Genomic DNA, 19,067 nt, shown 5'->3' on the forward strand with positions numbered 1-19,067 from the left:
TGTGTGAACCAAAGAAATGAGATGGCTGGATTTGCGTTCAAGGCGGAATGTCAAATCACAGGGGTCTCATTTTACAGAAGAATCTGCTGTGTCTAAAGAGGGCACCGGAAGTGGCTGAACGATGCAGCCCACCGGAGAGGGCTAAAGGGAGAGCGTAAGGACCCAGAAAGGGGCCAGTATCTTTATCCACTTTGGAGTCTTTGCTTTGGTGGGTGTCAAACTCACCAAATGGGACAGAAGCACTGATTGGCCTCGGGCCTTTTCTAGCAAAAAAGCTGAAGGAATGTGTGGTAGCCCACCTCCAAGATGGCCTTCAGTGACCCCACTGCCTGGTATTACGCACGCCCTCCTGTGGAGTGTGGGCTGGGCTTCGTGAGCACTGCCAACTGACAGGTGGATGTACCGTGTATGCATTGGAGTCAAGGTCATGTTAATAAAAGGCCCCAGTTTCTCCCTCTCGTGCATCACTTGTCCTGAACAAGCCAGCTTCTATGTCATGAGGACACTCGGCAGGCAGCCCAAGGAAAAGGCCCACATGGCAAGAAACTGAGGCTTCCTGCTACTTCCCGGAAGTGGAGACTCCAAGCCTGGCAGCAGCTGGATTGCAGCCTCATGTGTGACACAGCCAGAGCCACGGGCTTCCTGACCCATGGAAGTTATGTGAGGGGATAAATGTTGTTTCAAGCTGCAAAGTCTTGGGGTCATTTGTTACACAGCAATAGATAACTAATACATTGGGGACATTCTATAAACTGGGTTAGAAGGTGAATTCTACTGATACACATCAGATGGTCGGCAAAATGCTTGGCATTAGGCCGCCTGCCTTTCTCCTGTCCCCCCCGAAAGTTTACCTGCCCCCCCATACACATACACATGCCACACAGCCCTGAGGCCATGACCAACTGTTGCTAAAGTATAAAATTCCATCTTCCTTGTCACAAGTGCGTACAATTCCAAGGGGTAGTTTATGCTCCAGAGTCCCCTGTGGGAGCAACAGAGACTGGGGCTCTGCCTGAAATCACTCCCTTCTTGGCGTTTCCTCTCCATCCTGCTTCTGCTTCCTGTCCTGCGTCCTGCTTCTTGCTTCCATTCCCTCACTCACTCGTTTCTCCTGGGTGTCCTTCCTTAATGAATTATCTACGCTTGAATGTTCAGCTCTAGGGAACCCCATGTTAAAAATCCAGCCCCCTTGAAAAAAGAAAAATAAAGGTGCCATGTCTTACTGAAACTTCCCCTTAAAGTGATCAAATTCCTAAAGAAATTATTCCGTTCCTGTAATTAAGCTAATTTTTAAACAAAGAAAATATAAGTTTACACCTTTAAATATGCAATTTATCCGGTAATTTTTTTCAAAAAATTACTCACTTAGCCTCTGTTATTTGAAAGACAATACACTAAATCCTTTGGAGACCATACAGGTGAAATAATGTAACTTCCAGGAACACAGTGTTTTCAGAAACTGTCGGTTTACTGTTATCAGCATTTCATTGTTTGACATTTTGGGGTTTCCACATAACAAGCATTTGAAGTCAGTAGAAGCCAGCCGTGTGTCAGAGGCCACAGCGGGTGCTGAGGCCTGATCGCCTGTTGGGGCTTTATAGATAGTGGATGCTCAATAGTCACTCGTGGAACAAATTAATTACTGAACAGTTGGCAGTTGCTATACATTTGTCAGCTGTTCTTCCTTCCTTTTTTTTTCTGAAGCATGTGGTGCAGTCAATCATATGTTAGTGAAAAAGAGACTGAACTGGCAGACAAGGCAAGTCTGCTTTTGATGGTGACAGTTTCAGGTCACACTGTCTCAGACAGGGGTAGGAGGACAGGCGGACGGAGGGGACCTCTTGCAAGCGACCTGAGGTCATAGCAACTGTCAGGACTGAAGAGCTTGCCCCAACCCTCTCTCCTCCCACATGGACCTGGAACAGCGTATGCCCAAGGAGAGGTCTTGCCCCTTGGTTGTCCTTTCTGTAAAATTACAGTACAACTGTCTTGCCTGCCTGAAGACAGGGGCAGGGACAAAAGACTCTGTGAGGCTCCTCTCTGACCCCTAAATCCTTGTCTCCCGGCCCAGCATCCTGCCCCACCCTCCAGTGGGAAAGCAGCACCAGGATTCCTGGGGGCCCGGGGACAGTGGCTGCAGAGCTTCACCCTCTGCCCATCACTGCGCACCTGCCACCCTCACGATACTTTGATTCATATATCCTTTATAAATAAGTCAAAATAACTAATTTTAGGATTCCTGTTTGGTAGGAAAACCTATGAGGCGAGACATGTTCTAAAAAAACCGCAAACAACACCACACACTGTATTTACCACTCAGTTAGAAAAACATATACATTCCAAAATTAAAATAAGCAAAAGACATGGCAACTTTGTTCACAAAAGAAGAATACAAATGATCATAAATTAAAAAAATTAACTTCACGAGTAAAGAAATGCAAAATAGAACAAGGCACCATCACTGTGTATCAAATTGGCAAATTGCTTAAAATTCTGACGCTAAGTACTAGAAAGAGTGCAGAGAGAGACACTGGTTGGGTGTAAACCAGTATAATCTTTTACTGGTTTACTGGTGAAGTTAGGGTATTTCATAAAATACGTGAACATCAATAAAAATATTCTTAATCTTTGACCAAGAGTCTATCCTAAAAAACTAATCAGACTGAGACAAAGATGTTTATGACTCAGCTATTTACACTTCACTGCATCAGATGAATGCTCACTGAACACCTGCTGGGATCCAGGCTTTGCTGCTCCAGGGATTGGAAGTTTAGCAGTGAACACAGAGGACCAAAAGCTCTGCCTTCCGGGGGTTCACATTTTTGTGGGTCCTGGCACCCCAGGGTTCCCAAGCTTGGCAAGATGACTGGCAAAGGCCATTTGACTTCCTCAGCTTTTACACCATCCCAAACTCAATATTCCATACCTTACATCTGACTGCATTTAAACTTGATTGTTAATACATTTCTTTAAACCAAGTGAGCTATTTCTCTAACTTCTTTTCCTTTTCCCCAACTTTTTGTAAACAAAAACAATTAAACATACAGAAAACTTGAAAGAATAGTACAGCGAACTCTTCTATAGCCTCAATATAGATTCAAACAATTATTAACGCCTTGCATATCTTCCTCCTCCACTTGCACTAAACCACATGAAAATACATTACAAGCACGGTGATGCTTTACACCTAAATGTCCAGCCTACAACTTCCAAGACTAGGGATGGTCTTCCACATAACCATAATGCCATTACCACACCTAAGGAAATTCACAATCATTCCATCATCTATGGGATAACCAGTCTATATTCACATTTCCCCCGATTGACCCCAAAATGCCTTTTACAGCTATGGTTTGTGAATCAAGACCTGACCAAGTTCAAGCACTGCATTTGTGGGTCCTATAATCTAAAAGGTCTCCTGATTTTGTTTTCCAGGACAGACTTTTGGTAAACCCAGGTTTATCAATTGTGGAATGACCCCCACCCCCATGGCGGGTTTGTCTGCTTTCTCTTGCAGTGTGTTCACTTGTTCCCTTACCCCAGTATTTCCTTTAACCTGGAAGTTAGGGTTAGATGCTTGATTCTATTCAGGTTAAACATTCGTAGCAAGAATGCATCCAGGTGATGTGTATTTCAAACCGCAGCCCATCAAAAGGCACTAAGATCAGCTGGCCCACTATTCCTGATGCCAGCTTTGATCATTTGGTTAATTTGGAAGCTGCCATTTTGCTCCAAAGTAAAGATAATTTTTCCTTTTACAACTAACAAGTTATCTGTAAAGTAATAGCTTGAGAACACGTAAATGTCCTCTTTCCTGTTAACCTTTTAACAACCATTGATGACGCTCCCTGAAGCAACCATTACATTGAGAATTGCAAAATGGGAGTGTCTTATTATGTCTCCTACTTATATTAGTTGATTTTCTTCTGTGAAAGAAAACCCCTCCTTTGTTTTTTGATTTATTTTGTTTGGAATATCACTATGGATTCATGGTGGTGGTTTGTTGTCTAGTTCAATGTGTTTTGGTCCATTACTGTCATATTCCTTTTGATGCTCAAACTGTCACAAATTTGGCCAGTAGGATTTCCTTTAAGCTGGTTACTATGTCCCTTTGATATATCCCTTCCTGTCTTTGAGGACTTCCTGGCATTCTGACACAGCAAGATACTTCATGTACTTTCTATATCCCAGACCTGGAGCCAGCCATTTCTCCAAGGAGCCCTGGTGCCTGTCAGTGCAGAGCGGTATTTAGAATCCAAGATCTGGGGTCATACGTGCTCGTTACTACTGGGCAGGGCATGGCTTCTAGGACTTTCCAGTGGTCAGAGCTAGGAAACGTGTGCGTGTGAGATCATATAAAGACCTTCACTCCCAGTTCAACACAGTGTTCCTGCTCCCTCTCCTCATTCCATATTTTCACCTCCATTTTCTAACAGTGAGGACCCTGGTTCTCCACGTCAATCTATTAGAGGAGGATAGAACTTTACTGAGATCCAAGATGACAGAGTAGGTAAATACTGTGCCTGCCTCATTCTGTGAAGACATTAAAATTACAACTAAATTATAGAACAACCAACCCAGAGAACCATCTGAAGTCTGGCTGAACAGAAGTTTTATAACTAAAGATATAAAGAAGCCGCCACGTCAAGACTGGTAGGAGAGGCGGAGACGCAGAATGGGCCAGCCCCACACCTGCCTGTGGTAACTGAGAATTGGGAGAATTATTGCAGCTGCGGAGAATCCCCCTAGAGAAAAGGCACCCAGCCCCACACCAGGAGTGCTGGTGCTAGATAGAAGAGCCCCCAAAACATCTGGCTGTGAAAAACAGCGACGATTCTAACCATTCTTTCTGGGTGGGATGGAAAGCTGCGGGAAACCCAGACATCCTCTTAAAGAGCCCAAGTGCAGCCTCCCTCGAGCACAGACACTTACCTTGGGTTCCAGAGTGGGACAGTGACTCAGGGAGCATCAAAGACACACAGGGAGAGACTGAGCTGTGTGGCTTCAGGACAAAAACTGGAGGGACAGTCGCCATTTTCCCTGTGTAGAATCGAGTCTTTCTCCCATATAGGCAGCAGGCGGGCGCCATCTTTCCTGTGTTGAGCCCGCCCCCACAGGCCAAATCTGAATCTGATTGGTCTGGTGAGCTCCACTGTTTTGCTCTGCTGATTCAGCTGGGACCTCACCTTACCCAACTCTCCCAACCCGGGAAACACTTTCTCGGTGAGCAGCCAGACCCACCATCACTGCACTCTTTCTTGGAAAACTATCAGGGTTTGAGGGTCCCAGGTGGGGGGGCAGCTGACCTTGGTGTGCTCTGAGACTTTTGCTGAGTAGCTCCAAGTTCAGAACAGGTATCAAACCAGAATGTACAGTAACACAAATGGTGAACACAACTATTCCCACTCTAGTGACTCCCTGAGACCCTGCCTCACCTAACTCGAGTACTGCACAAGGTTTTATCAAGGGCTGAAGCTTAAGGGAACCAACAGGTGGCAGCAGGACTCAAGGGTCCTAGCTTTTTGTGGAGTTCCCCCTGTTCCAAAACTGGTAGCAACTGCCCTTGGTTCACAGCATGGCCTCTCCCACATGCCTCCAGGTTTAGCACAGGCAGCAAACAACCATGGATTGCTTTGTAGCTCCTACCAGGTAGCCCCTGCCAGTCATAGGCAGTGGGTGACCTCGGCCTGCACTGGAGCCCCTCCTGAGACCCCAAAACCAATGAACTTGGAGGTCAGCTTCAGATCACAGCAGAGCACCACCCAATTAGTCCCACAAGTGGCACACCCAAGGGCAGTCTCAGCAGGCACTAGAGCCCACTGGGGTGAACCCCACTCAGTGGGGTAAGCCTCCCGCACAGCACCCCATAAGCTGTGGACATGGCTAAATCCCACAGCCAGTCAGCCTAAGGGCCAATCACATCCACTGAAGTGCCAATGGTAATCAAGGCTCAATATAACAGGAAGGCACACAAAATCCACACAAGGGACATTCTGGGAGCACCTGGAGCAGGTGACCAGGGAGACTGTGACATTGGGTCCCATAGGGCACCTACCACATAAGGCCACCTAAGTGAAATGGAGGCAAGCAACCTACGAGATATAGAGTTCAAAACACTGGTTACAAGGATGCTTAAGGAAGTCAGTGAGCACTTCAACAAAGAGATAGCAAGCATAAAAAAGGACATAGAAACTATAAAAAAGAACCAGTCAGAAGTGAAGAATACAATAACGGAAATGAAGACTGCACTAGAAGGAATCACCAGCAGACTAGATGAAGCAGAGGATCGAATCAGTGATTTGGATGACAAGGTAGCAGAAAACAACCAATCAGAATAGCAAAAAGAAAAAAGGATTTTAAAAAATGAGGATAGTTTAAGAGACTTTTGAGACAACATCAAACATAACAACATTCGCATCATAGGGGTACCAGAAGAAGAGAGAAAGCAAGGGATTGAGAACCTATTTGAAGAAATGATGACTAAAAACTTCCCTAACCTGGTGAAGGAAATAGACATACAAGTCCAGGAAGAGCAGAGAGTCCCAAACAAGATGAACTCAAACAAGCCCACACCAAGACACATTATAACTAAAATGTCAAAGTTTAAAGACAAAGAGAGAATCCTAAAAGCAGTAAGAGAAAGACAATTAGTAACTTAAAAGGGAGTTCCCATAAGATTGTCAGTTGATTTCTTAACAGAAATTTTGCAGGCCAGAAGGGATTGGCTCGAAATATTCAAAGTGATGAAAAGCTAGGACATACAACCAAGATTACTCTACGCAGGAAGGCTATCATTTAAAATCAAAAGACAGAAAAAGAGCTTCCCAGACAAGAAATAGCTAAAGGAGTTCATTACCACCAATCCAGTATTACAAGGCATCTTAGAGGGACTTCTTTCAGAAAAGACAAGAAAAAAATAGATAAAAAATATGAAAAATAAAATGGTAAAAACTACATATTTATCGACAGTTACTTTAAATGTAAATGAATTAAATGTTCCAATCAAAAGACATAGGAGGACTGAATGCATAAGAAAACAAAAGCCTTACATATGCTGCCTATAAGAGACTCACTTCAGATTGAAAGACACAACAGAGACTGAAAGTAAAGGGATGAAAAAAGAAATTTCATAAAAATGGAAACAAATAAACGAAAAGGCTAGGGTAGCAATACCTATACTAGTCAAAATAGACTTTAACACAAAAGCTATAACAAGGGACAAAGAAGAATCCAGTAATCCCACTTCTGGGTATCTATCCAAAGAAACCCAAAATGCTACTTCAAGGGGACGTGTGCATCCGTATGTTCATTGCAACATTGTTTACAATGGCCAAGATGTGGAGGCAGCCTGGGTGTCCATCAATGGAAGAATGGAAAAAGAGGAGGTGGTACATATATACAGTGGAATATTGCTCAGCCATGGAAGAGAATGGGTTCTTGCCATCTGTGGTGGCATGGATGGACCTGGAGGGTACTGTGCTGAGTGGAGTATTTCAGACAGAGAAAGACAGACACAATGTGATTTCACTTATATGTAGAATCTAAAGAACAAAATTAACAAACAAACAAACAAAACAGAAACAAACTCATAGATACAGAGAACATTTTGATAGTTGCCAGATGGGAGGGGGTTGGAGCTGGGTATAAAAGGGGGAGGGATTAAGAAGTACAAATTGGTTGTTACAAAGTAGTCATGGGGATGGAGGGTATAACATGGAATATAGTTAATAATATTATAATAACTATATACGGTGTCAGATGGGTACTAGATTTGTGATAGATGGGAGGGAAGTTGGGGGGAGGATGAAAAAAGTGAATGGACTAAGACGCACAAATTGGTAATTACAAAATAGTCATGGGAATGTAAATTAAAGCTTAGGGAATATAGTCAATGATATGGTAATAACTATGTATAGTGCCAGATGGGTACTAGATTAGTCAGGGAGATCATTTCTTAAATTATATAAATGTATAACCACTATGCTGTACACCTGAAATTAATATAAAATAATATTGAATGTCAAGTGTAATTAAAAAATTAAAAAGGGGGGGAAAGGTGAAGGGGAATAAGAGGTCCAAATTTCCAGGTATAAAACAAATAAGTCTTGGGGATGTAACGTACAGCATGGGGAATACAGTCAATAACATTGTGATAGCGTGGTACGGTGTCAGATGGTTGCTGGACTTACCATGGTGATCACTTCTTTAGGTGTATAAATGTTGAATGGTATACGCATGAAATTAATATAATATTGTACGTTAGTTATATTTTTAATAAAAATCTTATATATATGTTAGAGGATATTCCTCTATTCTACAAATACAGAAGAACTTCTCAATAATTCTACTTGGACCATAACCAACAACCAATCTACCATATTAGTTTCCTAGGGCTGCTGTCACAAGGTACCACAAACTAGATGGCTTAAAAACAGCAGGAATTTGTTCTCCCAGAGTTCTAGAGACCAGAAGTACAAAATCAAGTCATTGGCAGGCCCCTCGGAAGGCTGTGGGGGAGAATTTGTTCCGTGTCTCTGTCACAGTGTCTGGCAGCTGCTGGCAACCCTTGGCGTTTCCTTAGCTCATAGATGCTTCACTCCAATCTCTGCCAACGTCTTCACATAGCATCCTCCTGTCTGTGTGTTTCTGTGTGTCTATGTCCAAATTTCTCCTCTTCTTATAAAGACACCAGTTACTGGGTTAGACCCCACTCTGATCCAGGATAACATCCTTTTCACTTGATGCTGTTTGCAAAGACCCTATGTTCAAATCAAGTCACATTCATAGATACCAGGTGTTAGGACTTCAACATATCTTCTTAGGGGACATAATTCAACCCACACATCGACTAAGTAAAGATTTTTTGCTGTTTTTAATCCTAGAATAGATCACAGTAATAGTATAGAGATAGGTATTACATTCAAAAACTACTTGAATTCATTATTTTTCTATGTGCTTATGTTATCAATTTGATCATTACTTAAGTTCACTTTTTTGATTTATTTTTTTTATCTAGGGTTTGATATTTTCCCATACTTTTAGATTTTTAAAAATTATTCGAATATGTAAAACATCTACATGCTTTATAAGTCAAAACTGCACAAAAAGTTATATTCAAAAAGGTCTAGCCCTCTACCTCAACTCTAAATGACCATATTTATTTGTTTCTCTTTTTTTCTTCCTGTGTTTCTTGCTGGGGAAAAAAAATATAACTGCGTGACTTTCCTTCTTTAGTTCACATGTTGCGTATGCTCCTTCATATCTTGCTTCTTTCACATAACACTGGAAATCACTCAGTATCGGTTCAGAAGCTCCATCCTCATTTTCATCCTTCCAGCTGCACAGGACTCCACTGTGTGACTACACCAGAGTGGTCTTTGGATGGGTATGTAGGTTGCTTCCAATATTTTGCTATGGAAAATAACACCACAGTGAATGAACTTGCACTTAATCTTGTTTCATATTTTAGGATTTGTCTTCAGGGTAAATTCTCAGAAATGGAATTGCTGGGTCGAAAGGTAAATATATGTTGTCTTAATCCAACACGGCTGCTCTAACAGAATACCATAGGCTGGGTGGCTTATAAACAACAAACACTTATTTCTCACAGTTCTGGAGGCTGGAAAATCCAAGACCAGGGGGAGGGGTCTCTCTGGGGTCTCTTTTATAAGGACACTAATCCCATTCACGAGGGCCCCACCCTCATGACCTAATCACTTCTCAAAGGCTCCACCCCCCAGTGTCATCACCTCAGGGATTAGGATTTCAGCATATGAATTATGAGGAGACACAAACGTTCAGGTCCTTGCCTATATCTGATTTTGTTAGTTATGGTCAACTTCCCTTCCATATGAGGTCAGACAATTTTGCTCTATCATCTGCAATATATATGAGTGCCTGTTTTCCCTGAAGATTTTCAGTTTGGTAATAACTGAATTTCAATCCACAAAATTTAGAGTGCTACAAAAGATAAGGGCACAATCGATAGTGACAGTGTGTCAAGTGCTGGTATTGAGGGCTGGGGGTTAAGAAAGGGACATCATGTGTTCTAAGCTATTCTCAACAGGAAGGAATTTTTCCACTCTGTTCTGTCATTTCTCTGACTCACTGTGTTGAGAAGACTTTCCTCTCTCCTGGTAAGAATCTATCACTTCTTAGAAAAACCACTCAGCTAATGACAGGTTAGAGTCTCTTCCTTTTTTAAGGACAAATGTTAATTTCAAATGGAAGAATGTATTTCTGGAGAGCTTAAGACTCTCCTCTGAGATTGCTACAAAAGACCCTGGTGATTAGGAAGAAAAGAGAGACCTATTAAGGACCATTGTTTTACCCTGAGCCTGAGAGAAAAACAAGCCTAGAGATCCCACTGACTGTGACAAATAAAAGGTACTCCAAGGGCTGAGCAACATTTTAGAAATAGCAATCACTTAGCATGCAATCGTCACTGAGACATGGGTTTAAAATTAGGAAAAGAAACATCAACTGGTCAGCTCAGGGGAGGGCTGAACAGTAAAGAGGTAAAGAAACCAAAGTGAAATTTCACTTCTTTGCTGGTAGTCTGATTTTTCCCCCCAGATAATAATGGTACTTTAGCGAATGGTGCACTCACCTTTTAAGGGAGTAGCAAGGAGAGGTGGTTTGTATTTAGTGGATGAAAGAAAAGGTTTTGTGACATGCTTCGAAGGCTGGAATTTACTGAGAGGCACTGGGACGCTACCAAAAGAATGCCTGTGTATTCAAGCCTCCTTCAACTCTGCCTCCACTGGGCAAAGGTGTCTTGAGCCTCCAAGATGCGTAAGGTCTCTGCCCACACAGCAAGGGGGGCAACGTCAACCAGGCTGCCCTGTCTCTATGCACAGCCTAGTAGGATAGAGAAATAATTCTCTAAGAAAGTGATCAAGCTTTAAGAGAAGCCCTGGTGAAGTGCTATAGGAGACCCTAAGAGTGAGCAAGTACAGCCAGCTCCAGGATGGGATGGGGGGTGGGCTTCCCAGAGGAGGTGGCATTTGAGCCAGCACAGATGTGGTGGGGAGGGAAGGGCTTGTGGTGTTGGGGAGACCTGCCTTTGACGGGAGGCAGTGGCTTCTCTGATGACAACTTTGATGGGGCCATGACTTCAATAGAACAGGAAGATGCACTCTGGTTAGAAATCAGACATGTCGATTTATGGAAGGAAAGGGGGAATTTCTGGGAAAGGCTTGTTTTTATAACCAGGCAGATTAGAATATCAAGTAAGTGCTTTAATTTTAGAGATGCCAAGAGGTAATCTACTGTAAAATTGGAATTCGTGATTCTTTGGAAACTGAAGAGCTTTTGAAAAGATAGATTTATGTAATGAATTGAAGTGTTTTCCCCAGGTAATTCTAGAGAACACAAAACGGCTCAGCTCAAGTTTTCAATTTCATCAGGATTCCCTCTGGTTATGTGAATGCTTTAAACTCACGCTCTAAATGTATGCAAGTAAGGGACTGATTTTTTTTTTTAAAGTAACTTTTCCCCCTTATTATATAAGTGACACATTTATTGCAGGAAAAATTTTAAACACATGTGAGTAAAAAGAGGAAAATTCCCTCAGACTCTGACTAATCAACTACAGGTACTGAAAAGTGTTTTTGGCGATCATTCTTCCAGTTCTTTTTCAAATGTATACATGTGCTTAAAATTCCATCTCAGTAAATCTATTTATAAACAAACTAAGACATACTACCATCCCGTGTGGGAATCTGCTTGCCTATTCAATATACTATGTACATCTTTCCAGATTATTAAATATTTTAAATATCATGTTTAATGACATTCCATTTTAGAGGTATGTCATAATTTAAATAGTCAATTTTCTATTACCGGACATTCAGGTGGCTCCAAATATTTCACTATTATAAATAACACTATAATAAACATTCTTGTAGCTAATTTTTTCACATGGATTCTTGCAGTTAGTTAGGATACATTCCTAAAAGTAGAATCATTTCACTAAAGGTATGAACATTTGCAGATTTATATGGGTGGTCCATCCAGGAAGTTGTCCAGATTCACATGCCCATCCCAAGGCAAATGACCATTTCCAAGCCTTGGCTAACTGCCTGTTCATTTTTACACCTCTCTGATGGCTGTGCATCTCATATGCTTTTGAAATATGCTTGCTCTTTAGGATAGCATTCATTTGTTTGGTGCTAATTTCTGTGCTGCTATCCCCAGTTCCCTTATTAGAGCTTTCAAAATAGAAATGCCAATCGTAGTCAAAAGCTTTGAATTCCTGGGAATACAGACTTTTTCATCAAGATTACACTGGGCGGTCAAGGACCTGGAATGGGCACTTGAGTGGTACACCTCTTTCGTGTCTCTAACAGCTCCCGTGAAGGGACCCATCTCTACCAAACACATATTGGTCTTTCTATGAGACTAAATCCTCGAACGCTTAGTTCTGGTGACTCAACAAAGAATATTCTTTCTACTGGATGTTAAGGGTGAGGGGTTTGTTCTGATGGATGAAAAGTTATCATACTACTTCTTGTTATGGCAACTACTTCTCTAAAGTCCAGTTATTTGCAATGTTTAAGGAACGATGTGTGAATAATTTCTAGTTATTTTGCTAATTACATGTTATTCCTTCAAGTCTACTTAGTTTATGAATAGACAATTTTTTCTTTCTCATTTCATACCTTAAACAGTTTTGCTATATTTGATTAATGATTAAGGTAATACATTCTCCATTACAATAGTGAATGTATTTTAGTGCTAAATGCAGGCTTCCTAAATAGTAGTAGTAGTAACAGTAGCAGCAGTAATAGTACTAATAATTAATAATAATAATTTCTCTTTGTATAATACGCTATAGGACTCACTACACATAGGACTAAATTAGATCTAATTATTTAGTTTATAAGGTGATTTAAAATGAATAAAGCTAAGTGGAAGGAAGTGGGCTATTCGTTCCTTTACAGTTGGAGTTCAAAATAACAGTATATGAACCCCCAATACCACAATCTAAAATGTAAATTGTGTGTGTCCAAGCAACTCCTTATCTCATTCGCTCCAAATTTTACCCTCAACATATTTTGGAAATAACAATATTTTTCCTTAGGTCTCCTTGTTTCTGTATGCTCCCATTGGTCAAAAGCCCATGACATCGTCCATAGCTAAAATCCTTGGACCCTATGTGTCCCAGGCTCCTTGGTAGGAATATTCCAAAGAAACCACAGCCCAGGCCCTCTTTCATTTTTCACAGTTTCAAATAAACACACAAGTATTATGGCCTCTTATCCGTGAGTATTTTGGGAAGCTTGTTTTGAGAAATACATTTCTATCAAGGCCATCCAATTGTCTGCATCTCATAATTGAAGATATGGCCACCCTTTGTCCCAGGCTTTTAAGGACGTAGCTAAGGATATAAACCATCAAAATGCTTTGGAAATTCTAACATCTCACTAACCAAGCAGCATCACCCAGGCTGCCTCTCATGCCTGGAAGTGGAGCAAAGCGTGGCCACCTATTTTTGACTCTGAAAATGTATTCAGGATAGCAATACGAAATCTTCAGCAATTCAGCCCTAAGATCTCAATGCCTGCTTCCCATAATCATTGAAACCTATCCAGTGCTAGCACATCTCCTTAAACCAGACAAAGGTTTGTATGCATCTCTGCATCCCGCTGGGCTTTTCCCTATTTAACCAAAACTGAACCAACCGTCCACCATAGCAACCATGTCAAAAAAGAACAAAAAGAAAACACTCCTCACTTCACCAAAACAGTGAGTCCAGTTTTAATGGGGTTTTCGACTCATCACAACAGGTCACAGTTACCTCCCCCAAGCTTGTGGCACCAACTCTAGAAGCCTGCTAGTTTCCAAAGAGGTCAGTTAAAGAAACATCTTCACTGACCAAAGAAGGGCAAGATGTAACACCAAGGCAATGTGTGGCTACATTCAATACCTGTAGAAAAAAGACTGAAGTCAAGGAAATGTCAACATAACCCCTACCAACTTCTGTGTGTTTACTTTTTCACCCTCTATTTCCTGATGATTCCTGGATGTGCTGGGTGCTGGGGATGCAGAGGTAGATGACATCTTCATAGCTGCCCCCCAAAATCTCAAAAGGAAATACAGAGCAAAGGGAGGGCCGTGGGAGCTCGCAGGGGTGACCCAGCTTTCATCTGGGCAATCCCAGCCTGAACTGCTCATTAACTCCATTAGCAATGAATTACTTACCAGCAAGGTACTGGGAAGTCAGTTAAGAAAACATGTGTGGAATCAGATGTTTGAGGAAAATTGATTGGCAGCTATGTATAGGGCAGACTGAGCGAGAGAAAAAGAGGTCAAGGAAAAGAAGATTGTTAGAAGGATGTGGTTGCTCTACTCTAAATCAGACTAAAGGCTTGTGAAGTTAGGGGTCAGCTGCAGAGTTCAGGGGTCACCAAGACCACCCTCAGTTTCCACAATTCACATGAAGAACGCAGAACTCACTGAGAGCTGTTACATTCGTGGTTATAGGTTACAGTTTATTACGGCGAAAGGCTACAGATTTAAATCAGCCATGGGAAGAGATGCATAGGACAGCGTCCAGAAAAGTTCTACTCAGAATTTCCAATTGTCTTATCCCCATGGGGCCGTGGACAGCAACCATAGGTGACCATAGGTGACCATATTGCCAACCAGGGAACCTCATCTGAGCGTTAGTGTCCAGAGTTTTTATTGGAGCTTGATTACCTAGAATTGGTTGCCCACGCAGATGGCTGACTTCAGTCTTCAGCCCCTCTGGAGCTATCATCACGTGGCTCAAAGCGCCACCTATTCTGGTGTAGCCCCAGGCCGCCAGGTAAGCAAAGACACGCTTATCAGATAGGTCATTCCGATGACTTAGAGATCACTTCCCAGGAGACCAGGGCAAAGGCCAGGCCTTTCTTTGGGTATGATTGATGCTTTACTACACAGGCTAAAATGATTGGGTTTTTCACTTATTTCCATAACATGTTACAATCCCACATTTATAAATTATCCTTACGATCAAAACTAAGGAAAGATCTCCACCTCTCCAGTAAAATACTTCTAACCACACAACAGAACAATCTACTTTTGGCAAGTCTCCTTGTGGAAAAATCTTTGCATCTATTAAATATGGGTTTCTGGGTTTCTTGAAGCTTCAGTAAGAAAGCCTAGCTATATCTTGTCCTTTTCCTACCTTTCTCCCTAGATTTTTGGGGACCCATTTGTCCCTTGAGTCTGTAGCCTTCTGTGGATTTAGTGTTGATTGCTGCCAGCACAGTTTCAATTTGTTGATTTTCAAAGCAACTGAAAAACTCTTTTGAGAGTGACAAAAATAAACTGTGTTTATGGATTTAAAACATAGTTAATTAAATGTTACCAAGCACCTGTTTCTAGAAGTTTCCCATATATATTTGAGGATTATCTCATTACACAAAAAAAAGAAGAAAAAAATCCAAGCCATTTCCCGACTAGATTTCTGAATACAAATGTGTTTTAACATTTGATTGTCTGGTGACAGTGTAACTCTAAAAATATTTAGAATAAGTAAACAGAAATGTGCAGTTCCCCATACAACACAGTCTTGATTTACTAGCATATACTTCTATTAGCAGCAATGTGATCTTGGGCTTGTCGTTTTAACCTTCTGGTTCTGCTGCTTTTTTTGTAAGATAAAAGTATTGGACCAGAATAATTCTAAACTTCCCTCTGCTTCTAACAATTCTCCCTCAGAGTAAGGTAACATTTTATAAATATAAATGAGGACTCCTGAAGGCAGAGGTAGCTGTACAAATAAGAATCAATTTTTCCCCAATATTTACCTTTTATAACCCAAAAGAAAAAAATAAACAATCTTTAGATAAATTATATAAAGTAACTACTGATAAAGGACATAATTCAACCGAGTAAATATGAAGGTCTTATTGGCTTTATTAAGTGATTCAATGAATTGGGCAAGTAGAATGGTGCTCTGATGAGTAGTACCAAATGAAAGGGTTTTTTATAGGCAGAAAAGAGGGTGGGGCTAAGAAGTTAAAAGTGGGTTATTACCTCACTAGTGCTGACCAGGAAATTCCATACTGATTGGCTTAGAATTCCACTCCTGAAAGAGGCTGAAACTGCAATTAGGTTTAGTTATTAAGTTTTGGTTTGGTGATATGGCTTAGCAAAAGTGATTCCCTTTTGGCCTGTTGGTTCCTTTTAACACTAAATATTTTTTTAAAAACATACAATTAATTCCTTAACAAATACTTGTAGAGCATTTACCATGCGCTAATGAGGTATATTTGAAATATTTGTCTTTACTTTATTGTGTGAATAAAGTATACTGTGAGCAAAATGTCAAGTAAGTAGAGATTTTAGTCATAGCTTGCCTAATAAGCACTAAATATGATAAAAAAATAGAACATGGGGAATTTAGCTTAAGGTTATATGCCTTCAGAACTGTGACTTTCTAAACTGATTTTATAATTAGGGGGATATTTTTAGATTATTTTTCAATTGGAAGGTTTTATTATGCTCAGCTTAATATATGTAGTTTCACTTGAATATTTTGATTTTTAAAAAAATAATCCTTTCTTTTTGGTGCAGCAAAGTGTGAAAGTAACAGCTTCACTTAACGTTACATTCAATGTAAGGAGTGGTGAAACCATGCAAAGCAGTAGGTCCTAGCGATGGCCTATTCACTGCTCTTCCTTGGACCCTGATGAAAGATGAGTAAGACATCATGGTGCCCACCCTGGGGGAGCCCATAGCTTAGTGTAAGAATGGCCCTGTTCACAGAGAATTACAGTGCCAGGCAATGCTGCTGGTTACTCAGGGGAAAGGACCTGGGCGGGACAGCCTAATGCACCTTGACCTGCAAGAGTGAAGACTTGCCTAGGGAAACAGAGTCCTAGCAGAAGCAGCAGTCTTTGCCAAAGCCCAGAGCCTGGAAAAGTGTGTAGTGAAACCAAAGCCTCAGAGGAGGGGGTGAGGGTAGTGGCCTGAGGAAGCTGGCGAGGAATGGGACACCCGGTGAAGACCCCGTTACAGGGCCAGGAGACTGGCCTGCATCGTCAGGTGACGGCACGCCAACGCAGGTTTTTAAGACCAAAGCAAACCCATAGTTAGAAAGGGGACAGAGACGATGAACTGGGTGGGGAGAGGTCCAAATGCCAAGGAGGGGGCTACTGCTTTAAAAGACTTTGGGGGCTCAGTGAGGCACTGACATGTGGGGTGGCAGCAGGTACAGAAGTGGAGGCCAGCTCTCACCTTCTGCCTGGCCTCCTGGTTGGCTGCTGGTGGCAGTGGGGAGACGTGAGCACGCTGTGGAGTGTTCAGGAGGCATCCAGGCGGAGATGGCCAGGGAGCAGATGACAATGTGGAGATATAGAGTGGGCTGTCTGAACATGTGTGGAATGAGTCAAGGAAGGGAGGGGCTTGGCTTGGAGAAAGAGGAGACCAGAAGGTTGTCAGGAAGATACTCTGCGACCTTAAGGGCAAGAGGAGATCAGGCCTGTCCATTCCGGCCCCTAGAGGGGAACCAGGGCTAAGTGGCAGCTGTAGGAACTGGACTGTGGTCACCTGAGCACCTTTCCTAGAGTCGGAACTGGGGGAGATGGAGTGGGCAGGCACCACATGGCTGCAACCCTGGTGTCAGGAGGGGAGTTCCCTTCCAGGCAACACCCCCTCCCAAGCAGTTTCCTTTCCTTTCCTGCCCCAACTCTCCCTTTAACACAACTGCCATGTTCTAAACAGCTGGCTAAGGAACCTATTAAAGTCAACTACTAACTAGTAACTGAACCCCGCCCACCAGGAATATTCGCATCCAAAAACAAGCGGGTGGAATATGCAGAGGAAGATTTTCCACTCCACCCTCTACCCCAGGTACCCTCCGTCCCTAACCATTAGAACTGACCCTAGCCCACAAAAGTAGTCGCTGTCACCAGCGCCCATCAAGGAAAGCAGGCAGGCCGGCCTCGGAAAGGACAGCGGGGAGCGGGCCAGTTAGTCTTGACGGGTGAAAATCCCTCAGGATTTCCTCGTCACAGGGGCTCACTCGCACTTCACTCGACTCCAGTTTTTGCTTGCTTTCTGTATCCACAAGCGGATTCAACTAGCTAACACAAAGGTGCAGATCCCAAGAGTCAATGTGACCGGACCGGGAAAGCGGGTGGAGGTTTGGGGGCACTTTGTTTCTCCTGTAGCTCCCCCATACCCATCCCGGACCACCAGGGCCTGCGGGTCGCTGAGGGCAGCCAGACACGCCCGGAAGACGCCTCCGATCTGCCCCTCTCCGAGGTCAGGGTGGGGAGCGGGCGTGCGGGGGCTCTCAAAGACCCGTCTCCGCTACTGACTCCCTCAGACAGAGGCACCTCCAGGGGATGCACTCCCCTGAGGCTGTGCCTGGGGCAGCAGAGGCGGGGGTCCCAGGGCCGGTCCCTGCAGGAAGGGCATGATCAGGCGGAGGTTCGAGAGCATCAAGGGCAAAGGGTCACCTCGCCCGTAACTTCCAAGTTCGCCACGCGAGCCGGTGTAGTCCAGGCAGCGAGGAGGGGGCGGGAAGCCAAGGGCACAGCTCGCCGGCCCCCACGCATCCTGCCCTCCTCTCCCCCGCCCCGCCCTGGATGGTGGGAGGTCCGGGCTGCAATCTGCACCCGCAGCCCGGGGTCGGGCCCAGCCTGGGCTTCTCCGCCCCTTTGCCGCCCGGCCTCGCCCCCGCCACACGCGCCCCTCCCGCCACCCCGTTGCCGTGGCAACCGCGGGAGCCTCCAGGCGCGCACCCGTCCGCCTGCCAGCTCGCCCGCCTGCGGGAGCGCTCGGCAGCAGCGGCGGCTGGCAGCTCCAGCTCAAGCCGCGCGCATTGCGACCCGGCTCCGCGGCCCGCTCGTCGCCTCCGACCCGGCTCCGGGCCCCCATCGAGGCCCCTGACCCGGCCCCAGCGCCCGCCGGGCCGCTGGCCCCTATGGAGCTGCTGGCCGCAGCCTTCAGCGCAGCCTGCGCTGTGGACCACGACAGCTCCACCTCGGAGAGCGACGCGCGCTACTCGGCGGCAGGACACCTGCTCGGCAGGTGAGGACGAGCGGCCGTCCAGACCCCTACGCGCC

At 43.7% G+C, this 19,067-nt stretch overlaps 1 protein-coding gene across 2 annotated transcripts in view; it reads left to right on the forward strand.

Annotated features, from left to right (window-relative positions):
* Positions 1–19,067, forward strand: part of NGEF (neuronal guanine nucleotide exchange factor) — a 96,250-nt gene that overhangs the window by 41,471 nt on the left and 35,712 nt on the right. The window contains exon 1 of one of the 2 annotated variants that reach the window (XM_033112463.1): positions 18,747–19,032. The exons of the other annotated variant lie outside the window; for it this stretch is intronic. Coding sequence (XP_032968354.1) covers positions 18,926–19,032 — 107 coding nt within the window. The 5' untranslated portion in view covers positions 18,747–18,925. Of the gene's footprint in view, positions 1–18,746; positions 19,033–19,067 lie in introns of those variants that run through there. 2 annotated transcript variants of the gene reach the window in all.

Source organism: Rhinolophus ferrumequinum, chromosome 8, assembly GCF_004115265.2.
Source record: "Rhinolophus ferrumequinum isolate MPI-CBG mRhiFer1 chromosome 8, mRhiFer1_v1.p, whole genome shotgun sequence".
NCBI classification, from domain to species: Eukaryota; Metazoa; Chordata; class Mammalia; order Chiroptera; family Rhinolophidae; genus Rhinolophus; species Rhinolophus ferrumequinum.